Source organism: Ixodes scapularis, unplaced genomic scaffold, assembly GCF_016920785.2.
Source record: "Ixodes scapularis isolate PalLabHiFi unplaced genomic scaffold, ASM1692078v2 PGA_scaffold0__279_contigs__length_252992795, whole genome shotgun sequence".
Taxonomy (NCBI): domain Eukaryota; kingdom Metazoa; phylum Arthropoda; class Arachnida; order Ixodida; family Ixodidae; genus Ixodes; species Ixodes scapularis.
Window position 1 is genome coordinate 100,335,257 of NW_024609835.1, and position 25,520 is coordinate 100,360,776.

Genomic DNA, 25,520 nt, shown 5'->3' on the forward strand with positions numbered 1-25,520 from the left:
CAGTGTTTGACAAAGGCCACTCAGGGCGAAGTTTGAGGAAGCAGAATGTAGCTTTGTGAGTCCTTCGTTCGAACTAGCCTCCTCACGCACACACACAGAGAAATAAACAAAAACAATTCTGCTAAGGGTACCTACTCGCAGCCCGTAGGAGAACTAGGACCGAAGAATGCCTAAAGCGGATGCAAAATGTAACAAAGGCAGTTGAAATATTTTCCCATTTCCCTACGTGGTCTTTGTGACAAGCAATGTTTCGAGTTGAGAAGTGGTCGGGCGATCTCTTCCGCTAATGAATACTACACATGATCCGTTTCAAATCCTGGAGCTGCTGCTCTTTTGTATAACATGCGAGCTCATCCACATGTGAATAATAAAATGAGCGACGCAAACTTTGAGCGACAACCCTTGCTCAAGCTTAACAAGATCTAGAATTCCCTCCGCTTCCCCCCCCCCCCCTCCCACACACACACACACACTGGCGAACGCCCAAATCATTAAACATCTTCAAATGAATTCTATGCTTGTGTCCGCATTGTGAAGGTGCAACGACCACGAAGAGGGAGCCAGTTTTTCTCCTTCAATAATTGTGCAAATGTGAAATATAGGTTGGAAGTAGTTCATTGTTATGAGCGCTAAAGATGTGTCTTCACACAATAAAGTAATCGGAAAAGTAACGATTACTTCCTTAAGTAATGTCCAATTACTTTTGCCGTCGAGTAATCAAGTAATCTAATCGAATACTTTTAGCCAAGAGTAATAGTAATTGTAATCGATTACTTTTTTTTAGTAACGTGTACAAGACTGGTTTCAATTGAAACTCAACGCGGTGTACTGAGTGAATTATTTACACTTTCAATTGAAACTCGCTTCATTTTTTTTGTAAGTTGTATTTTTCGCCGCTCAACCAGGGACGGACTTGAACGCGCATTTTCTTACCACATTTTCTCTCACCTATGAGCAATGAGATTGTTTCTAGCCACCTGAGGACGCGACCACACTACCCTTTTCAGTACTGCATGCCTCAGTTACCTTGAACATAAGTTTCAACCGCCGTCTTTGAAAACGGGTGGTAATATAATCATCTATAATAACTGCAGTGCGCTCATACGAAATGTTTTGACTTCCAGTAAGTCGATGCTTTTTTTTTTTAAAGGTTTATTTTTCGGGAAGACTACTAGAAAAAGGTGATCCGCGTAAGTCCCTGCAGAAAGGCTGTCTCATCACACGTGACTAACTTCTCTGGGAATCGCTCTAGCATAATTAGAAGCAAAGGGACCAGCACCAGGAAATTGGGGTGCCTCCACAAAAGGGGTTTAGCGCTTTAGTAAGTGTAGGGTACTACACCTTATCGAGTTGCGGCGGCAAGGAGATATGACACCGAATGCGAAGGCCGTAAGAGAACGTGCAACTTCACTCTAGCCCGGCCGTGGCTCAACCTTTTCAGATATGTCTTCCTCTTGAGCATACTTCATGTAGCCCAAAATGGCTTTGTTCCCTTCCTTCGTCCAGCAGATGGTCCAGAGATCGTGGACCAGCCCCCGTCCCAGGTGAATGCAGATTTCGGCGAGCCCGTTCAGCTGGACTGCAAGGCAGATGGGAAGCCTCCCCCGTCCTACTGCTGGACCCGCGTCCGGTCGGGCAGACTCGAGAGCATGGCGGCCGAGAGCTCGCTCGTGCTCGATCCAGTATTGTACTCGGACGCCGGAAGCTATCAGTGCACCGCCACCAACCACCTCGGATGGAAGGAGGAGCGTGCCAGGACCAGGGACATCCTACTCACCATTTCAGGTGAGCCGATCGACTTTCCCAAGTCAAACGGAAACTTGCGATGAACATATGTTAGCTGCCGAATACTTTCCCTCGTGTAAATCGCGTTTCTTTTTCTCCCAGATTTCCGTCGGTGCGTCTTCTTCAATGGTGTGACGTGTCTCACCTAGTTATTTTCTGCGCTTCGGGGAATTCTTATTTTAAGTGTCAATAAATATATACGAAATTCCGTATTTTAGCTGAATTGTACCATGTTTTCTGACAAGCAACACTCCGTTCACCTCTGAGCTGAGAGCACGGTGGGGGCTGCACGCTAGCTGGACCGGTCAACCGCCTCTTTTTAATCACCTGGCCCCGCTCTCTGCTAATGGGTAAGGTGGACAGCGTGATCACGTGACGAAAGATATACGTGCGACTGGCCCAACGAGCAAGCACTTATCTTCCACCACTCTTTCAGCTAGCGGTGGACAAAGTATTATCAATGCACCAGAAGCTCAGTTACGTCGAGACGGGAGCCTGTGCTTCACTTTTTAAACCGGACCTCTTAAGGGGTGTCCAAACAGGACACTACAAAACGCACGACTCCGACAAATCGTGAAAATTGAAGCGGGCGCGAAGCGGGCGCGTCCGCTTAAATTTTCACGATTTGTCGGAGTCGTGCGTTTTGTAGTGTCCTGTTTGGACACCCCCTTAGGCGCCCGTTTCCGGCTTGAGCGGCGTCGCCACCGGCGTCGGCGTAACCGCGCGCGTTGCATTAAGGGCTGTTTATACTCCGTCGTAACGCCTACGAGCGCGCGCGCTCGTTCACGCTCGTTGGCGCTCTCTGCGAACGCGGTGTCTATACCCCAACGTCAAGTTGAACGCGGCGTCGCGCTGAGCAGCTCGACGCGCGACGTCGTAGCTCACGACGGACTTGGACATGCTCTACGTTCGACGTTGGACGTCGGCGCTGCCGACGCAGGCTATCCCAGAAGCCCTCGCGCGAATGCCTCATTCGAGAATCCGGTTGGCGGGGTCGTCGGGGCCGGTCAAAGTGTTGGAGATGCTGGTTTCTAGGTTTTGAACCTGTCGTTCTTTCCGTGTGTCGTGTGCTTTTGTCGTGTTCCCGTGTTGGTGTGCTTATTTAACGTTCGTGCGCTTGACTGGGCGGTTGTGTGCGTGGACGTGGACCGCTCCGAAAATGCGCTACCCTCGATTTTCGATAGGCCTATCGACCTAACGAGCCGGTGGTGTTGGGGTGCCGGCAGAAGTTGGAAGCTCGATGACGCGCCAGAGGTAGGGTTAACTAGAATTAAGGGTGACCTAGTGTGTGTGCTATTTATGATCATGTGCCAATCGCACTCACCGGCAGTCGTTCCCGATCGAAAAAGCGTCGTCGAATGTACGGGAGCGGCGGTAATGGAAACCTCTGAACTATTTAGCCGGCCAGAAATTTTCGATTGGGCTGTCCCAGTTTGTAAATGGTCTCAGCTTGTAAGCTATTGTAGCGATACGCGATGACGATTGGACTGAATCCTGTATTGTTTGTATAGGCTTTGTAAAGTGCGTTACCATTTCGAACGCGAACATTGCGTAATTTAGGCACCGTCCGCTCTCTTCGGTGTCCGTTTCTTAAATCAGCATGAAAGTCTACTATGATAATAACATACCGGCTACCTGTCAGAAAGAGGTTTCTGTGGAGTATCGAGTGCATGGATTTCATTGAAGCATTCCGGCGAAATTGGCGGGGTCGCTTCGCACGATTCCGGCGAACCTGCAAGCAGCTAAATTCGACATTTATCGGCTTTTTTTTTTCGTTGACATTTGTGTCGCATTTAGGAGGAAATAATTGCTGGTTTGCACTTGTTATCACAATCATTTGCTTGTTTTTGAGCTGCTAACCGCTACCCCGAATGGTGGTTTTGAAGCGTGACATGACAACATGAGGACGAACCACACTGACCGATTGCCTCTAGACTAGATGGCGCAAGCTACCGCCCATAGATAACCAGTAGAGACGATGCGGTTGCCTCGGAGACGCGCATGCGTAAAGTGGGTCAGTTCGTCGGGGCGCGCTGGACCAGCGTTGGTCTGCGCTGGACTGTAAACACCATCGTTCGCGCGCTTCTCGGCGCAACGTAGTGGCCGACGAACGTCGTGTCTGCGCCGGCGCGCGTTGCGTCCGTCGACGTCGGAGTATAAACAGCCCTTTATGCAACGTTTCCCACCTTAATTTTTGCGGGTTACGTTTCCCGTCTAAATTTAGCGAGTTAAGTTTCCGCGATGAATTTATCGGGGAAGTGGACATCACGTAACTTCGAAACCAATGCAGTTTCCCCGCTAAGTTCAACGGGGAAAATGACGTCACGACTTCGTGTCCCTCCACCCATGAACAAAGTCAGCGGCAGGAACAGAGGAGGAGGAGGAAGGTAGGAGAAGGAAGAGGAGAGAAAGAGGCTAGTAGGAGGAGGAGTGGAGGGGAGGGTATGGAGAACGAAGAGGGGCATACCTTCCTCTCCTCCTCCTCAGGAGCTGCGCTCTATTTTCGAATTACAGAGATTTGTAAACTTTTTTCATTTCTTTTTACAGAAATCCAACTTTTATCTCGAAAGTTGATACTCGCGTCTCGGTTTCCAAACTTCGTTTGCTACGTGCCGGACGCGATCTTTAGCATTTGACAAAGCTTCGCAAACCGCATGTTTCAAATGAACCGTCTTCTTGCGCCATGCAGGTCGCCCAGATGTCAAGGCCCTGAACAAGACCTTGATGGCCATCCTCGGGAAGCCCGTCAGGGTGTCGGTGCTTGTCTGTGCCAATCCGCCCCCGACTCGTGCCTACTGGATTGTAGGGAGAACACTTCTCAGCCCCGGAGACGTCAGCCGTTCTCAATATATAGCCCACAACTACAGTGTATGTGCTTCGCTTTCTGCAACTATGGATAGTTTTATATGAATAATGCGGGTTTATAATCAAATATTCAATAGAGCTGCTAGTAACTTTATTTTACTGTCACTCCGCTACGTATAGAGAGATTATATATATTTTATACAGCACTATCATCAATAAATAAAACAACGTTTTACGATTTCGGGTTTTAATGTTATGCCCAATTTCCTTGACTGTAAGTGTGCTCTGCACACGACTGCACAAAGCAGAGATAATGTGGACACGCACAAGTCCTGTTTTTTAGTGAGTCTAGCGAGTCAAATATATTTTTACAGAAATGCATATAAATGTTCATAATAGCAACTGAAGCTAAATTAAAATAACGAGCAGTCAGTGCCTCGTGAATGAGAATATAAACCTAGCTTAAATAATAAAAAGCACTGGTTGTCGTGCTTATACGTTATTGTTTGTACTCGTGTTTTGCATGTTTGTCATACATCATGAAGATATACGAATATTTGCATTTATTTTAAAGTCTAAACACGCAGAATAAATCTTCGATCTAGAAGTGCAGTAGTAATGATCATTTCAACCTTCAAATAGTCACTACATAAAACAGTTTTAAGCTAACTGCAAACTGGAATGTTAGAGCCCACAAAGACCTATTTGGAATCAACAAGCTAATGCTTGTTCCTAAAGAAATCACATGCACTGAACAGATAAAAGGGACAAATTTTTGCTATACATACTTTATCTAAATGAAGCAAATTTGCGAAGTCTCGGAAACATTTTGGCCCAAAGATTAGTAAACAAACCTGGCAGCGAACGAGAGATTAGGCGTACATAGCTTTTACAAGGTTCACTGAATATAACCTTCATTGTGTATAATCTGATTCAAAAATGTTCTCAGGTTTTAGAGCGGTTTTAGATACTACCGACTCGCTGACTGTATTAAACGGTATCATAGATGTGCGCTAAAAGGTACGGCATTTTTTTCTTTTAATACATTTTAGATGATCTTACATAGTTATGCCTCGGGCTAGAAATACCGAATTAATATTTGAAACTACTCGTCAGAATTTTCTTGTTCTTTTTTTCTTTTAAGGCGACGTAATTGCGAATTTTACCCCGGAATAAGAGGAGACCAGCTCAAAGAGAGGCGCAGCTACAGAACACTCATGGATATGTTTTGTCTCCTATTGGAGAGATGTTTCAAATATTACGATGATGCTCTTCTGTTTTGTTCCAGAGCGCCGATGCACCGTTTTGCCGAACGACCTCTCTGGAAATTAAATCGGTGCATCACGAAGATGCCGGGGAAATATTGTTCGTTGCCAGAAACGCCAAAGGCATAGACGATGCTATAATCATCCTAAATGTCACCCATCAAGCTAGCTTCTCTTTTGCCGAAGATAGTTCTTCTGTAGGTGAGTAAGATTATTCGCAGATTATGACGTCTGCATGGCCATCAACATAAGTGGACGCTCTTGCACGACATTACTAATTTACTACATAAAGATACATTACTAATGAGCAGTGGCCAAACAGGCAAGTTTAATAACGATTAAAAAATTAAAACTACTTCATTTGAGCAGGACGCTATTAAACTTTGCCTCAGAGGCTGCAAGCATGCCATTTTTAATTAAGTATAATTATACACACGTTTATTAAAAGAGCTACCGCCCTTTTTTTGTGTCGCGGATTTTTCCAACTCTGGAAAATGCTGCTAAACAATACTCTTTAATGAGAAAAAGAACAGTAGCCCATAGTGTTTACATTTAATTCCACTATTTATTAACTTGTCTAAGCGTTAAGTTAAGAAAACTGCATAAAGAAGATATAATTACTGCCGAAATTTATAAACTCTCATTAATTGAATATTCACCTAAGATTAAAAACAAAACATTAAAGAAATTGTCTTGGAAAAGCAACAAAACATTTAAGACAATTTACTTAAAATATGATCACATTAATCTCACTTTCAACTTGTCTAGTTCACTTGATATCAACATCTGTCTACGGCGTGAACCGGTGTTGTCATAGTAGAGTAGTCTTGCCTCAAGCCGCCAAAACAACTAATCCTTGATATGCTTGGTATTGTTAACCTACACAATATATTGTTTTAACTAATCACTTAAACGAGCTCTCCGCTTTTACTTTCTCAGGACCGGACATTATACTGGGGTAATACTCTAAACCCTTTATTTCACTGCCCCTATTTTTCGCGAATTGGTCACAGAAGACTTAATCGCGGTCACTAAAGTTCGTGAATTCCAGACGCCTGCATTGAAACTCTTAAGGATCGAAATTTTCGCGTGCCCTCACATTTCGCGAATTTTTTCAATTCGCGAAATTTGCAGAAATTAAGTGCTCGCGAAAATTAAGGGTTTTACAGAATGCTTGTTGGTGTCTGGGAACTGATATGTAATTTTTGGAGGCCTTTGGCAAATATGCCTAAGACATGATCTGAGTTTAAACACTTACTAGATTCAGATTTTGAAGCAAGGCTTTTATTCCTTACTCAATGACATCAGAACTCTCGTTCCAAAAGCAGGTTGTTCACTGCAGGTTACTTACGCCCCCTGCTTCGTTGGAGGGCAGTATTTTATAGATACGAGTAAATGACGTCTTGTCATCTCTTATTCGTCTATTTTGAACTAGCACGGGTTAATCTGTATTGTTCTTGTGTATTTATAATTCTAAAAAAAAAACAAAAAAAACAACAACATCGCTCTTATACGTAGTCCGTTCTTCAACTTATCCTCACTTGCTCTCCGATTTGGTCTTCGTGCTGGAACACTTGAATGAACCACGCACGCATAAGTTTACACACGAACGCGCGCGCACACACACAAACAGACACGCACACATACGACGAACTTGAACTGCAAAGCCGGTAGACTGTCCAACTTTCTCATACTAATATAAAAATTCCTGGAACCATTCAACCTCCAAGAGAAAACATTTTATTCGCAAGTTCGTTTAGACTTCGTGGTAGGATTCACAATACGGGAGTAACTGTATAAAGAAAACACACCAACACTGCAATAACTGCACTACTCTAATTTTCTAATCAAGAATGTCTTTCCCAGCAAAGATACTCTAGGGATAGCAAGTCTTCATAGTCTTCACTCTCAAAGGGAAAATAATTTATTGCCGTGAAAAGTATAAATTATTGAATGGTCCTTCGACGATGAAAAACGCACCTCTCTGTCGTCTGCTATATTTGCTCTACCAATGCCCGAGGCGAATCCAATCCAGGAAAAATTCAATCAGTGATCCCGTTTAAAGTTTTGATGACTACTTGTTTTTTCCCAGGGACAGTTACAAATACGCACGTAGAAAAAGGGGTTGACCAAAGGTTTCTCCAGCCTGGTTACCCAATCAGTCATTGAAGGCAAATAAAAAGGTTAATGTTGAAATTTTTTTTCTGCAGGAAGAGCCAAAGCAAACTGGATGGTGGCAATGTGGATTAGTTTAACATGGCATTATTTGGACAGACTACAACACTCAGGCAGCTGACACCTGCTTTGAGGTATGTCGTTTTCTTTGGGGAGCTTTACATTCGTCTACGAAGCTCGAAAGCATATACATCAAAAAGTCGTGGAGTGCCTATTTAGTTATGACTTCCCGTGCTTTTTAGACACAGCCACACAAAGCTCGTACAAACTTTGCGATGCCGACTTTTATATCTTTCTGTGTATCAAAACTTCAAAGAAAAATGACTTAATAAAACCTTGGTTTGGGCTAGTTGGTTTATGGTAGGTATAAGGTTTAAAAGCGCAAACATATAGGGACGATAGAAAATAACACAAACGACAGGGACAAGGCGCTTCCCTGTAGTTTGTGTTATTTTATATCGCCCCTGCCTGTTTGCAGTTTTAAACCTTAAAAGAAAACTTTGACTAAACGTTATGTTCTTTGCAAAATTTTTAATACATTTACACAGCGAAATATAAAGGCTATTCTAATTTCCTTAAGAATCGCAAAATTATGGTGTCAATAGACAACACAGCAGTCAATCATGTTTTTGATAATGAGTTCTATATTTACTGAGAAAAGCAAAGTCAAACTGAAATCAGACGTGAGATTTGACGGTATATGCCGTAAAAAAAAAAAAAAAAAAAAAAAAAAACAGAAGAAAATTTGGCTTGTTTGCACTCGCTACAGTTCGTTCAACCTATGTATTTGAATCAATGTAATTTTAATTCATTAAAATTTTGCTTTCTGAAATATATTTTTAAAATAAGGTGTCCCGGAGGCCCTACTACTTGCAAATATTCTGAGTTTTGTGTCATAATGTCATGGGACCGAAGGAAATACAGGCAGAATCCTTCTTCACCAATTCACGACGTTTACTGAAGTATCCTTCAGCTCAAAATCGGACCAAGGAAGCCCCATTTTCAACTGTCCTTTTCCGATAAAAAGGCCAAAAGGATAAAAGGAGCTCGGTCATATCTGATTTTTAATAGAAAAGTTTTGACTTTTTAGCCTAAGGTCCTTATCGTTCTGCCAAAATATTATGGCCGATTTTTTTAATGCCTGAGCGTGGTTTTAAGTTTTAAAATGGAAGTAAAACTAGGCATCATTACACTCGGCGTGCAAGTTCATCTGCTCTTCGTGCACCTCGTGCGTTTCTTAGCTCCCCAAATATGCCTTTATGTGCTTGTGTCTCCCCTGACCTCAATCAATGATGGCGCGCGGTTGGCTGCCTTGCCATCGCGCGTTTCGTGTGGATTCTGCCAGTTGCCTTTGGATTGGCGCGTCCATCCTTGCGTTTCGATGCGCCGAAGGCTCATTTGGAGCACTTTCTCGCCGTATAATAAAGTTTTAATTTTATTGCGAAAGAATTAACTGTCTTATGGCTTTTGAAGCCGCTCCAAACGTCCCATGAATTCCCCTGTCTGATGGAGCGAAGCCTGTAGTCTGTAGCAGCGAATGATGGATAGACTCCCATTGGCTGGCGCGCGGCATAGTTTCAAGGAACGCCGCCCCGCTGCCATGGAGCAGCGGCCCGGCCGCCGGTAAGAGAAAGAGGGTGGCCGGGCTCTGCGGAGCGGGTGGCCCAGAGCCCGCCCGGACAGCATCCGCAATAGTTGCCCAGCCGGGCTCAGCGCAGCGTGCCTTCGTAGATTTTTTTTTTTTTTAGAAGCGCTTCACAAATTATTTTATAAAATTCTAACGGTTTTTTTGCTTGCGATGTTGTGATAATTATAAAACTTTTATTGTTAAAATATATTTAAACAATGATTTTAAAACGCAAAGAAATTGTATAGTTCTCAATTTGTTTCAATTATCGCTTTCTGCCCGGAAATTATACCTTTCGCTATTGGAAGCCCTATAATATATTACAAATGAAAAATGCTTGGAACACTGCGACTAAGAACTTAAAAAATAAAATTTGAAAGTTTCCAAAAAAAGTCAGTTTTGGTGCCTAAACAGTCGTTTATTTTACCTTGAGGTGGTTCAAGTAAAAACACACAAAAAAACGGATTTTCGAAAAAGAGTTTATTGCTTGTTATTTCTGAACGTTTAATAAAAAAAATTATTTCTAAAGTGAGAAAATACAATATTGAAGTTGAGCTTCCGTGTCGCAACCTGCCATTGTCTCTTAGCGCCTCTTCACCGCACAAAACTCCACCAGACGCGAGAGCTGACACTACAGTTTATGAGCATTGGGCGCACTCAAGGCAATTGCTGCTCGGGAGTGTGATTTTCGCAAAGGGCTCTACGCATGCGTATTCTTGACTCGCAACTGCATTGCGTATACAGTCACTCTTTACAACTGAAGACGCGCCACAGTTCCCCGCGGTCGCTTTCACTCCTTTTTTTCGGCTGTACCGCAAATAACAACGAATATGGTGTGATAATCGTACGTGCCGCCACTGCATAGCAGGGTCGTTGCGCACTTTGTACCGATGTCAGCTCTCCTCACTTCGAAACTTGATGCCTAACTGCGTTGGCATCACCTGACGGGAACTTCTATCCAGGAAACGCTATAACGGTAGAGCGAAACCCTTACCGGGTCTTAAAAGGAAAGGACCGACGGCAAGAAAGGGCAGAAAAAGGAGGGGTTTTGTTTCGAACGACCACTAAGTTAGTTGCACTCGGGAGCTTGCCCAAGAAAGTTTATTTTTTCGCTTGAGTACGGTGCCATGTTAAAGCAGATCACTTGGCACAGGCAAGTAATTCTGCGGTTTGTGCGGATGCTGATGAGGTTAAGTAGGAAAATCTGATTGTTTTGTTTTCTCAACTATGAGGATAGTTGTGTCGTGTTTACTCATCGCTAATGTGTCACCTGACACACACGGATCGAAGGCTCCCTTCTCTTCGCTCAGCCGGGCCATGAGCAAAAAGAAAGGAGCCGTCGATTTTTGTCCGTCAGGTCTTAAGCATCAACGAGGAGCCGCCTTTGGCGTTCGTAACTTCGTGGCAACCACTTGCATAGAGAGAGCACGGAAGAAGTTCGGTTTATGCAAACAAACCATAAATGTTTACGGCACGCAGTGCACATAAAAGAAAGCACTCTTACCCACTCGGACGATTCGGGCACATAAAGGAAAGGTCGTTCATGACACAGGCCAGTATTGTGTCCAAACCAGTATATTCAGGTTTAAAACTTTCTCACTCGTTTAGTGACAAGGAAGAGGTGAATTAGGTTAACTCCAGAAAAATCAATGCATTATTACAACTTTCGCTCAGATAGGTGTTACATAAGCATAACAAAGCGAAAGGCGTACAATTATTTTTTTTTCTTTGCGGTAGTTGATTTGCTAAATGCACGAATTGAACCGATGGAACTGAACAGAGGCGGTGACAAATTACTGATGAGTCAACACGACACCAGCTATCTTCCTAGATTAGAAAATAAAGCAATACGGCCTCGCAAGTGGCCTCATTTTCGTCTTCTGCGCATGAGAAAGGAAGTAGCGGTGACGTCAGAACGCCGAGCCCCGATTGGCTGATCGCGACCCCCTATCTCAGCGTCGTCTGCTCCTTTGCAATGTCGTCTGCTCGCAACGTCGTCTGCGTCTGTCTTTCCTTTCCTGCGACTTTCGGAAGTGCAGGTCTTTCTTTACGAGCGAGCTCGACTTCGCCTTTCAGAGAGGGCAGACGAAATAACTCGAGCGGTACGCTGTTTTTGGCTAACAACTAGCAGACCCGCATCAAGGAGGGAAGTCAAAGGACTCACTGGCGAGGTGTCCCGAGGCGCCGAGGTTTGTTTGCTAAGAACCGAGAGTGAGCGTGTTAGTGTCCGCAAGTTTCTCCCAAATACTTTTTCTCTCCTTTCGTGTGCGGCGCGACTCCTCACTCTTTAATGGCGTCGGCAGGTTGGCGCAGTTAACGTCGTCTGCTTTACGTCTGCTAGTCAAAGCGATGCCTGCTTTACCTTTCCTGCGTCTGTCGGAGATTCACCGCTTTTTCACCGGCGAGAGTCACCGTTGCCTCGGAAAACAAGGAGAGGAAAAGAGGAAGAGATTGACCTCTTAATCTAAAATTGAGGTCAGCGATCGAAGTATAAAACGGGAAGGGTTCACAAGGGTCGCGCGGGCATATTCCATTCAGCACGCCAGCCGGTCGTGGGCAGACGGTCGCCGAGTCGGAGTGCCTGCTAGGCCTATCTGCCGAGCTCGCTTGGCCGTTTTCGGTAGAATCGGGGCCGTTGGAGCTTTTCCCGGGTGTTTGTGAATTTCGCGTTCTTGTTCGTCGTGGTCTGTTTCAAGTACTTTTTACTATTATCTTGCTGCTTGAAGTCGGGACGCGTGAGAAGCGCACGTAGAAAAATAAATGACCGTTGATCGTCGCGACCGCGACGCTGTCGGCCATGTTGATTTGATCGTAAGAAGTGCGTAAGACAGCTTCGGAGCTGTCGTAGGATTTCGTCGTGTCCTGCGGCAAACTTACGAAAATACGAATTTTTTCTCAAGTTTTGTCTTACGCATATTTTTGGGGTAAGATCGTTTTGTGAACCTGACCTCTGGCCTCTGCACTTTCCAAAGTCTCAGGCAAGGTAAGAGAGACGCAGACGACGTTGCAAGCAGACGACGTTGCAAAGGAGCAGACGAGGCTCAGATAGGGAGTCGCGATCAGCCAATCAGGGCTCGGCGTTCTGGCGTCACCGCTACCCCCTGCGCAAGAAGCAGACGAACTTGCCCTCCGCATTATAATGTTCTACTTAACCTCGTCAGCATCCGGACGAACCGCAAAATGACTTGCCAGTGCTGAGTGACCTGCTTCTTTTATCAATATGGCACCGTCCTCCGCAGAAAAGTAAAATTAATTCGGCAGATTCCCGGTTGAAGCTAGAAAGATGCCGTTCGAATAATTTCTCCTCGTTTTTTTGCCATTTCTTACCGCCGGCCCTTTCCTCTCAAGGCGCCAGTAGGGATCTCGCTCTATCGTTATCGCCTTTTCTGAATAGATGAGGTCCCCGTCAGGTGATGCCGACGCCGTTAGGCATCAAGTTTCGAAGTGAGGAGAGCTGGCACCGGTATAAAGTGCGCAACAAGCCTGCTATGCAGTGGCGGCACATACGATTATCACACCATATCCGTTGTTATATGCGTCACAGCCGAAAAAAAAAGGACGAGTAGAAGCGGCCGCGGCAAACCGCGGCGCGTCTTTAGCTTTAAATAGTGACTATAAGCGCACGGCAATAAAATCTCAAGAATGCATATATGTAGGCGTTAAAACGCGGGAGCGCGAATTTATTAATAGTTTTCCTCGTTTAAACAAATTATTAAGATAATTGAACTTTTTGCAATGACGGCAATAAACTCAAGTTCTAAAGTCGTTATTTTTTACATTTTTACCGGGACCACCTCAGGGTAGAATTAACAGCTGTCCAAGCAGCCAAACGGAATACTTTTCAATTTATACTATTTTTTTTCTGGTAAGCATTTTATGTTACGGCTTCAAACACTTTTCTTTGTAATATTTTTACGGGCCTTCCCTTAGCGAAAAGTCGTTCAAAATCAGTATACTGAAAGTATACTAATAGTGAACTTAGGGTATGTACTGAAATCGTACTAGTTTCACACTTTTATGAAACAAAATAGTATACCTTTAGTACACCCCAAGTACATATGTAGTATACCATAAGTGCACCTCGAGTGTACTTTTAGCATACTATAAGTGCACGTTTAGTGTACTACATGTATGCTTTTAGTGTACTCAATGTACACTACCAGTACATATATGCAGAGTGTCCCAGATAACTTGCACCAAACTTAAAAAAAAAACAAAAAAAGAGCGTTCTGCGGGAGTGAAACTAACTGTAGACTGTTAGAAAGTCTCTTGCGAAAGTGCACGAAATTGTTTTAGTGTGCCTAGTTATTTAATTAAGAGTAACAAGCTAACTTTTGAAATCTTCGTTTAAAAGCTGAGGTGTGAAACGGAAAGTTGCAGAGCGCATTAAGAAACACCCAATTAAACCATTTTCAACAAGGTGCACTTTGCATGCTCCTTTTCCCTAGCCTTCAAAAAAAAACGCCCGCGAAATACAAAAAAATACCGCGTGACAACTCGCTTCCCCAATCACGGCGTGCGAGCGCGCCGCGAATGTGCGTTCTTTGAATGCCGGAAAAAAGCACGAAAACGTATTATGTTTCAAGCACTTTAATTGGATGTTTCTCAATGCGCCCTGCAACTTTACAATTGACATCTTGGCCCTTAAAAGAATATTTGAAAGGTTAGCTCATTAATCTTAGTTATTTACATAACCAGGCGCATTAAAAAAATCTGTGCACTTTCTCAAGACACTTGCTAACGACAGTTGATTTCACTCCTGCAGAGCCCTCCGGTGCTTTTTAAGTATGGTGCAAGTTATCTGGGACGCCGTGTATGTTGGGCGTTCTGAATGGAAAGAACGGTCTCAAATTGACCAGAAAAATCGGCGCCTGCATTTAAAAAGCTGACTTTTCAAAGGTGTCTTTTTGAACGGCTGTATTCCCAACCTGTGAAATTTCATCTCATACAGCTCCATTCTCGTGAAATGTTAAGAAACGCCGTTGACAACTCAATTGATGATGATAATGCGGAGGCGCCACCATCGGGAGATGCACTCTTAAAAATGAGTCAGGAAATTAACGAGGAAATCTTTGGCAGCTCTATTCCTCGTGAGAATGACGTACCGGCGTCTTCTGAAACTGTGTGAGAAAAGCCATAAAGAAGAGGTGCACTGCATTTTTCAACTGAAAGTATGTATGTGTAGCATACAAACATTATGATCAGTGTTCTTCGCGTAACTGATAAGACAGAAATTGAAATCCTACTTATCACTTTATTCAAGTTTCCGAGCCTGCCTCACTGTACACTCTCGTTTTTGATGATGGTATGCCATTACATCCTGCGTAAAAAGGGAAGATAAAATTACCCTATGCCACTCTATGATATAACATCACATAATTCGCTCAAAGGACCACTATGTGAGGAAGGCAAGATAGTAACAACTTCATCCTGACAAAAGGGCGAGGAAAATCGGACAATATCGTTTCTGAAAACCTGATACCTGAAAGAAGCTCTAACGCAGAGCAAACAAAATGATTGTCATTTTCTTAATGCCTCCTTTTCTTTTGCTGTGAACACACATACAAGTCATACGCTATTACACATTCAGTGGTGCGGCTTAATTTACGATAAATGCTTTTTTTTATATAACTTCGAGCTTTTAGAGAAAAGATTCAATATAATGGGCCGGACATAAATGGTTGCTATGAACTTTACACATAAATGGTTGCTATGAACTTTACACACATTTATACATTATCTGATATCATAAAAGCACTAGAGCAGGGTAGGGCTGTACTGCATCAATTATAAATTTCTAACCAATTAAAAGTTGGCATTTATTTAATTTATTATTATTGGCTATTATTCTTTGACAAAGAATAACATGGGCGAGTTGGTACGTTGGTAGTCTTTCAACTCCATCGAATATTCAGGTCCTTTTAACATTTTTTTTTATGCTTTTGCTTTTTCTAACTGCTCTGCCTTTTGTAGCGGCTTTCGCCGCCACTAAAAAACGTGACATCCAAACTCACTTTATTCACAACACAAAATCGCAAACTTGGAAAGCGTGCCGCTTCGGCATACGCAAAGAGATCGTCCGTCTCTACGGCATAGGCATCAGCACGGGCAAGAAATGCTGCTCGCTCTTGTAACGTTTTTCACGCTCCCGCTTTATGAAACAAATCGTTGACGAGAGACTGTCGGAGCCACACCTCAGAACTAGCATGACCTGTGATTGCTTGAACTGTCGTCAGACTGTACTCGAACGCTCCGCAAAAGCGTCGTCGGGCGACCGTCGTAGGGACGGCGCCCAGGACAGGCCCTCGGCTGGCCCTCGGTTCCGCCGCACGCGAATCTTTCTCACTCTGCGGAGAGAGCCATAAATTCTGAAGATACGCTCTTTTCAAATAACGAAATAAAACCGGGTAGAGCATAGTGAGAGTCAAGCATAGCTTAGCAAGCACACGGTACAAAACAAAGTTTGAAACAGCGGCGCACTTCGCAGAAACAAAAGGAACTTGCTCACCTTCGCTTGCACCAGTCGGCCATGACTGTCCGCCACTTGCGACGCTGTGTCTCACAGCTCTCAGTAATCGCTTGCTATTATTGAACACGGTATTTGTCAGTAAGGTATCTAAAATATCCGCAAAAACGGCTAAAACGTAAAAAGGAAGCCATGCTCGGACTCTCCGGAACTCCAACGGCGGCCGAACGGAAGCTGCGGAAGCCGCGGAAGCTGATTGCAATAGCGATGGTCTTGCGCAGTTTTCAAAAGTCTCTTCTTTTTTTTTTTTTTTGAAGACAAAACTAAGCAAATCAATATATTAATAATAATAATATCACTTTATTATATTCGTAAAAAATTAACAAAACGTTTAGTCTATCTTAGGTTTTATCTAAACTTTCGGTTTTATTTTTCAGTGTAAAACCGAAACTATCTCAAGCAATTTCTCCCTTGTCGCCAAGGCTATTTTGATTCATCAGCGCATGGTTGCACCGCTGGTATTTCGGCTTTTCTGGAAGGATCGGCTCTCGCGGACATAAATGATGAGGGCAACCTCGTGTTTTGAAACAATGAGCGTGCCCGTCTTTTTTGACGAGGGAAAGACACGTTAAATTTACGTCGATTTTTTACAGTGTGGAAATCTCGATCGACGGTGTTGTTCGTTGTTGCAATTGTCAATCTCTTTTCACGTGAATTGAGATGTCAGAGTTTTGCAAGATACATCTACACCATGAAACACTTTCGGTGAAAGCTTGAGGTTGTGACATAAAGGCGCCGATTTCTCCAGCCAATTTCAGAGCGAGCTTTCATTCATAACATCACTCCGCTTACGCGGTTCGGAAGTTGATTTGCGCTGCATGCGACCATGCAAGGTGGAGGATCTTATGTCCCCATTATTAGCCGTGGTTTCTTTTGCCTTCTGTCCTTTTGATTGTTGTGGATGCAGATATCTGAAACAGCGTATAGTTACGCTGAGACCTGCATTACAAAAACACCAGATTATCCTGCAAACGTAATTTGTCTACTAGCCTATGAGGCAGAACGCAAGTGGCGGTGCACTTTGAAAACAAAGTCATGTGCATGCTTTTTCATCAGCAGCATTAAACACTTGGTGCGATTGCCCTCGATCGCCCAGCTTCCGAATAGTGCTAACAGTTTTTTTACAGTAAATTCTTATTCTTCAATAAAGGTAACAAATACAGCTCAGGGAAAATAAAAGCTATCTTTGCAATAAAAGTAGACTGTTCAATTGATAAATATAGTAGAAATGACTAGCTAAAACAATTATTGACAAGTTAGAGAACGCTAATTTCCGTGGCGTACAATGTAGCTAATTTTTCTATTTGTGCTTTTTTTTAGGCGTAAATCCATGTTGTATTTGCGACGTAAGTATGCTCTGACAGTGCCGGTCGTTTCTCCGGGGAACTTTTGGACCACGTGGTCTGCAGTGAAATGAGAAATGAAGCATCCCTTTGTCACATTACGTCAGCTATACCCGGTGATATTTTTTAATCAACTGGTTTCAGGAAAATTGGGGGCTCATATCATGTTGATGCACTCTTCATGTGTGTCGTGCGACTCGGCGGACATTACATGGGTGAATAACCGTGGCAACATCTTTTTAAGTAATTAAAATCCGTAAATTTACTTTTTCTTATTATTGCTGTATTAGAGGCAGTCGTTATTGGAGCCTAACACAATCAAAACTATTCACGAAACAGCAAGGGGCTTTAAGATATTTATTTATCAAATTTCGCACTTTTTCCCTCGATTCAAAAACCACGCGCGGCAGGGGCGGGCAAAGTGGAGAGTGAAATTAGCAGTTTTGACATGGCATATCGGTGATGGCATGTTTGTTTGTGTTAGCGAGAACTTCTCATATTGGAGTTCTACGCATTATTTAATTTTCTAGTGAAGTTACAACCCTCATAAAGTGCTGTCGCATTCAGCATGAACAAAGTTGTACTCTTTTGAAAGCGTGCCTTTGGTGGATGCTCCAGCATCATACTTCCAACGGTTCGACTGAAGGAAATACGTAAGAATAGCATCCTGCGCTCTGTCCAGTGCGCTGTTTTTAATCAGGCGACGAAAGGCAGGGTTTTAGCTATGAATAACCCAAAACTCGTCACCTTTTCGCAAATTGTTTCAGTTGGGCTAGAGTTTATTCATAGCCCCTTTAAAATTGAAAATTCAACATGATCAATTACACTGTAAGTTAAAAAAAGTTAATTAGACAACGTACTGTTACGTTTCTTTACTCATCTAAATTCCTCCGGGCTCTACAAATATTCTGTGAAAACGGCATCGGCCTCTCCATCACGTTTTTAAAGTGTTGATGTTAAAAATCGCACTATATATATATATATATATATATATATATATATATATATATATATATATATATATATATATATATATATATATATATATATACCCGTTATTATAATTTGAGTACACTGACTGCAAGCACTGAAAGTAGACCTTTAGTATACTTAAGTGCACTTTCGGTATACTGATTTTGAACTACTTTTTACCGGGCGCACTACGATTCTACTACATGTACTAGTTTTGTACGGACGAGTATACTTTCAGTCCACCGCCATTTTTACTGGAAGTATACTTTAAGTACACTTAAAGTATACAATCAGTACAAAGACCGCACTGAAAGTATACTTTTAGTATACTCCAGTACACTTCGAGTGTACTGATTTTGAACGACTTTTCGCTAAGGGTTCCAATAGAGAAAGTATCAGTTGCCTGTCACAAAGCAATAATTAAACGAACATAAGAAATGTGCAATCTTCTTTTTGATATTTGACGAATTTTTAAGAATTTTTTTAACAATAATATTGGGATATTTATAACAACATAACAAAGTTAAAGACGTTTAAATTTTATGAAACAAATTGTGCGACGTTTAGAAGAAATCGTGTTTTTATTTAATCATTGAACGATGCCTAGTTTTACGCCCATAAAAAAATCAAACAACTCTCACGCCAAAAAATAAAAAAATAAAAAGGAAATCGGCGAAAATTTGTCAGGAAGAGTGTGAATACCTTGTGGTAAAAAACCACGACTTTTCTTTTAAAAATCGGGAATGGTCGAGCACAACGTCTGGGACTCTTGGCATGGAATGACCCAAAAGTGACACTGATATGAGTACATGTAGCATAGTTAATTGGTATTTCACACGCAGTAACATCCACTACAACAAGAGAGGACACACCACCCATCGTAAAATATGCGAGGAAGAAGAGTGGGAAGCAAACTTGGATTTACCGGAATATTCCGAAAAATGGCCCACCTATAGCTTGAGAGCAAATTGTGTGAAAATAAGTGGTGGGGTAACTTTTGATGCACAACCAAGAAAAGTTTAAAAAAACAAAAAAACGCTCTTTTTAGTTTATGTTTTCCTGCCAAACAAGTTGTAATTGCGACGGGGGACAATCAAGCAAAAATGACTACCTCCCAGTGGGCAATGTTCGCTTACTATATCCCGCCATAGCTAACTAGCCCTATTTACGCCGAAGCAACCGCTGATCAGAACACTACGATTACTAGGAGTGAGCTATTTTTCGGTGTTTAAAAGAAAATAGCAACTCAAGCCAAAAATAGGGGTGAGTTATTTTTCGGTGGTGGGACATCTCTCAAAATATTACGGCAGGAACCTAACGATAACTTGCACTGCCTGGTGACCGAAATATGGACTAGAGGAAAGATAATGAAATGCACATGGTTGAAGTTCCGAGTAAGCGTTACGTGGCGGCATATAAATCGGGTAACACATATTTAACGTCATTTATTTTCAGGTACCTTAGGTCTACGTCGAAACCTCGAACGTCCTAGACATGAAGTGAGGAGCGTAGCTACCAGAATCGCACTGACTGAGCGTGCAAACGAACTCCAGGTGGGAACCCTTCGTCCAGCAGGGTACACCCTACCGCAAACGCCAACTCCGAGCCCCACGGCGGTCGAACGTCCAGACACTGGTGGCACAATACCACAGACAAAGTCACTATTTGTATACAAACATCGCAGGAAGCAATGTTGTAATCGAGTCACTACAATATTGTATATGACGAGAGTATGTTGTAAATGTTATGTTACAATGATGTTTTAATAAACTGTGAACACTTGTTACTACATTCATCAAAGCTGTAACGTAATGTCGGCAGCTTGTGCGGCATGCATGACTAGAAAGTACAGAACATTTTCAATTATGAAGTTTAAGCAAATCGTCTGTCATTGAATAGCAACGGGAGAAAGCAAGGCGATTCGTCATCACTTCTTAGAGTATACAATCGATTTCAATTATTTCGCCTATGTTCGTTTCCACCGAAAGGAATAAAAATATAAACATGCGAAATCAACCTAAAGCCTACTGAAATGCAAGAAGTGCGCTGACTTTCTGCAAAGTCGGTGTTCTAAAATTAGTACCTCAAAAACGTTTAATCAAACTTAATATTTTTCGTGCATTAAATGTGAAAAGTAATTTGTTAACCTAAAGGCTACATGAAGTGAGCTTATTCAAAATCAAAACATGAATAATCATTCTAAACATGGTCTTCTAATTTCGAAGTCCCTTCTGCTCTGCGTTGAATGAGATACGTGTTAGCATATTGGATATGCACTTTTTGGAGTCGGGAAGTGAGTTAGAAATGATGGCAATCATGTTTTGATATGTCTTATGCCCTCACGTGATACGACAGATCTCACATGATATAATATATGTATTCAATGTGATGTGCTCTCACATAGAATACACTTTGAGCATAGTGAAAAAAACAATTCCAGCTTTGTATTACGTAAGGAGGGCCAAACATTATATTTTAGCAAAATGGTGCGGCGCTGACTATCTTCGCACATTATCATCAGATGTGCGGTGGTACATAAAATATAAAAACAGGTTTCGAACTATTAGTGTCCCTGGAATACTCGGCGCTATTCTAATGCAACTGAACAACGAAGTTAACAAGGAAGAAAATATAGCTACGTATCCGCGCAAATAAAAATCATGTTTATCTAGTGAAAAATGTGATTGATCCGGAGTTCGTCTAAGCACCAAAAATATTACTCTTAATGAAGCCGTTCACGCTGAGTTGGTTTATTGTGGCATAAGATATCGTCATATCGAAGAGCACTCGTATGTATCAAATTTCGTGTAATGAATGTCTGGAAAGTGGGAGGATAAGCCTGAAAGTTGGACAATCGAGGTTTTAATTTACCGATGACCAACGGGAAGATAAGTGCTAATCTCTAACTCCGTTGGGATCGTTGAGGACGCTACCCGGGGTGACCAAGCATAGATATATTTATCCCAGAAGTATGCTATACGTAATGATGTTAGGGAAAACCTATCTTTTATCTGTACTTCAAGATGGTATTGTTTAACTGTGCAGATAACAGGTTTGTTTTACCGAACGTCTCATGATCAGATTTTGATTGTAACTTCATATACACGTAAACACAAATTCTGTTTAGTTATTGAAAAATGTGCTTAAGACTGTGTTTGTTTGAGCACTCTTAAGCACTAAAATATTGCTTTAAATGAAGCCGTTTACGCTGAACTGATCTATTATAGGATAAGATATCCTATCGAAGCGTGCTGGTATGTATCAAATTTCTTCGAAAAAATGTCTGAAAGTGGGACTATACGCTGCAAAGTTGGATCATCGAGCTTTTAATTAATCAATGTCCGACTTGAAGATAAGGGCTAATCTTGAATTTCATGGGGTCATCAGGGACGTTACCTAGAGCGACGAGCACACACGCACACACGTATATATATATAAAACGAAGTCTGCTCTGTGGCATTACCCAATGCAAGCATGCCTCTTTGCATTGCGTAATGCCACAGCGCAGACTTCATCTTTAGCTCTAAACTGATGTCCCGCCTCATCATTCGCTGAGCTGATTTCGTAGATCGCAGAGATTGGCTCTTCAAGTGTTTTGCGGGTAAGTAAACGCGGAGGCATTTTTTAAAGTGCAGCAACCATTTCCTTTTCCTCGCTGCCATGGACGTAGAGCCGACATGTGGAGAACCCTGGACTCGACCAATTTGCTTTTCATTTGGTCTGGTTGGATATGTCGCTCGGTTTTGTCGACGTCGGTGCACTGGAAGCTGTAGTCTCTCCCCCCCCCCCCCCCCCTTCCCACCCCCATCACCACCACCACGAGCTTACTATCGACCAGGCTTCGCTGGCAGTTGTCGAAGTGATGCTTTCCAAGATTACTCTGACTACCAACGACAGCACCGACCAAGCAGATCTCAGTGTCCCAGACTTCGCTCGCTGTCTCTTCTCCGCCCACGTACGAGGTCTCCTGCTCTAGAGGGAAACTGTTAAAAGCAGTTTTAGAGACTAGAACTGCAAATCCTTCTACATCCTTAGGTCCTCGGCATATTACACAAAATAGGATGGATATTCTAATTGATGGTTTGCACGTTCAAGCATTAGTTGACACCGGCGCTGCAGTATCAGTCATTAGAGCTGACTTTTGTAATCGCTTGAGGAAAGTCATGACCCCTTTTGCTGGACGTCCGTGCGCAAAACGTTGTCCCTACCTGTGTCTGCACAGCACCCATTGTTATTCAAGAAATATGTTACTGTGTCGAAGTTGTGGTGCTTCCTTCCTGCTCTCACGACGTGATTCTTGGTTGGACGTTTTGGAAGCTACTGTTAACGTCCAGAAGCGGACTTTGCTGAAATTCGGCTTCGTGAAGAAATTGACGCTGTCGAAACGATCAAATTACTGCCAATAGAAGACAAAAGAATTCCTGCATTTTCTTTTGTGTTCCTACCGATTCACTCATCTAGACTCGAAGTGCTAGTCCTAACGGCATCCCCATCTGCAGTTTTTTTTCGCAAGACACGTCGCCTTGGTTCCCTTTCCTTGCTCAACCTTGACAACGGTCATGGATTTATTATGGCTGTCAATGTCTTTTTTCCAAATAGTACTTCCTGCCGGTCCCTCTCCTACATATTGTTGTACATTAGTCCAGCAGCGACATGACGAAGACGAGTTTTTGTCATCCACTGGAGATGGCCACTTTACCAATTTACTGCGTAAATTTAACGCCATATTTGATCACACACAGTCTACTTTGGGCCGTTTCATGTCTGTAGTCTACCACATTGATACGGGTATGGTGCCTAGAACGCGTCTCCGACTGGTGTGTTTACCGCGGCCAAAAAAGTGGACCCTCGATTTTCGCCTGATGGTGTCATACAAGTGTCATGCTGTCGCCGGTCGCGACCCTGGCGGCGTCCCAATGGTTGTGGTATAGTGGCAGACGCCTGTTCCGCTGCAGGTCGCTCTCCACTGTGACAGTCCACGGAAGCTGAAGCAGCCGGAAGTTGGGACGCCTGGGACGCCGTGAGGACAGCGACACTCGCGTTCGCTCGTGCTTTTCGCCAGCTTTTCTACGGCCAACCGCCAGGATCGCGACAGGCCACAGCATGACACTCCGTCTTGAGTGACGTCCTTTGTTGCCACTTCAGGACCACTTTTGATATATAGGCGGGATAGGACGCTAAACATACCAGCCGAAGACGCGATCTAGCCACCATTATACAGGCAACGAGAAACCCTTACGTCACCCTTCCATACCGTGTCTCAGCATCTGAACGAAGCATAATTGATGAAGAACTTAACGACATGCTAGACAAAGGTGTCATCACACCATCTACGAGTTCGTGCTCTTCCCCAGTCGTCTTCGTCAAGAAGAAAGATGATAGGATAAGATTCTGTGTTGACTACCCGCGGCTGAACAAGATTACGCGCAAGGAAGTATATCCAATGCGAAGAAGCGACGATGCCCTTGACAGCTTACAAGGAGCCCAGTATTCTTCTCCGTTCAGACCACTGGCAGATTCCCATGGCCTCCAACGACCGAGACAAAACCGCCTTTGTTAAATCGAAAGGATTTTACGAGTTCAACGTCATGCCCTTCGGCCTATGAAACGCGCCCGCGACGTTTCAACGTATGACGGATGCCGTGTTGCGCTGCCTTAAGTGGAAAATATGTCTGTGCCATTTAGATGACGTAGTTATATTTTCAAAGACATTTGAGGAGCACCTCCATCGATTATCAACCGTGTTGTCCTGTCTCAGTCACGCCGGCCTCCAGCTAAATGCCAATATGTGTCGATTAGCGGCGCGGCAAATAAAGGTTCTGGGCCATCTCGTGTCCAAAGACGGAATTCAGCCGGATCCTGAGAAAATTCAAGCCGTTTCCAACATGACAGAGCCAACCACAAAAAAAGAACTTCAAAGATTTCTTGGACTATGTTCCTATCTTTTCCGCTTTGTGACTGGCTTCGCATATGGCGGTGGAATACCGCTGGCGCACAAAACTATTTGCGACCTGGCATCCTTCGAGGTCCTATACGATTCTGACACATGAGCCACCCTAACACTATCCAAAAATAAGACACTATTGTAATTAAAAAAAGAAATATACATTTTGCTCTCAACTGTTTGCTTATATCGTCACAACCGAGACTATATTAGACACCATTACCTTTCTGAAAACCAAAACCAGATACACCAAGCGTGCTGCTTACTCAACGAGAACCCGAAATTTTCAGTCTTCAGGAAAGTATGATATTGTAGTTGGCTCACACTTAACTAAAAGTGTACAAAAAGACGTAAAGAAAACAATCTTAGATCCTGTGTAATAACCACAAATACACTCTCTGGAATGAAGGAAAAATGTAGATATTAACCCTGCGGGTTCGTTATAATAAGGGTTCCGTGTTTTAGGATAAATCCGAAAAAATCCCAAAAACACTCGCCCGTAAATTTTCTCTCAACTGAGATTTATCCGAGAAACTCGGAATTTTGAGGTCACAGCGGCAAAATAAAGAGCAAAAACGACGTAGTTTTCCAACTAAGCTTTATAGGAGCACAACGTGAGTGGTCCCGAGGAGTTTTCACTTCAGTTTCCTGTGAAATCTAGAACTACTGACAAAAGGGGTTTGCCGTTTAGCACGTCGAAGTTCCTTCGGGACAACGGGTGATGGTACCCGGGCCTTATTTGTATTGTTTTTGAATATTTTATTTACGCAGTTAAATAAAGTTTGAATTTCAATACATTGGTAGTCTACAAAAATACACTCCAAGAAATCCCGAATCCGCAGTGAAAAATAAACTCCAAAAGACACCCTCCGAATTTCACAAAAAAATAAACTCTGAAACACGGAATCCTACTTATAATGTGTTCATGTATGTACGGACAGACCGTGAATGCACATGTGAACATTCAAATGTGGAGAGAGTTGTATTATGTCGGAGCCTTCTTTTATATAAATTATTAGTAGATGCGACTAAAAAACAAAGGAGGAACCTTGAAATGGCCAACACGGCGCTTTATTTC

The 25,520-nt window shown here is 43.0% G+C and overlaps 1 protein-coding gene across 1 annotated transcript in view; it reads left to right on the top strand.

Moving 5' to 3' along the window:
• LOC8024035 (hemicentin-2) overlaps positions 1-20,284 on the top strand; it is a 62,303-nt gene extending 42,019 nt beyond the window's left edge. Inside the window, exons 5-9 of the mRNA XM_042289237.1 lie at positions 1,510-1,785; positions 4,475-4,653; positions 5,879-6,056; positions 8,066-8,164; positions 19,954-20,284. Of these exons, the coding sequence (XP_042145171.1) occupies positions 1,510-1,785; positions 4,475-4,653; positions 5,879-6,056; positions 8,066-8,151 (719 nt within the window). The 3' untranslated portion in view covers positions 8,152-8,164; positions 19,954-20,284. The remainder of the gene's footprint in view (positions 1-1,509; positions 1,786-4,474; positions 4,654-5,878; positions 6,057-8,065; positions 8,165-19,953) is intronic.
• Positions 20,285-25,520: the final 5,236 nt, after the last annotated feature.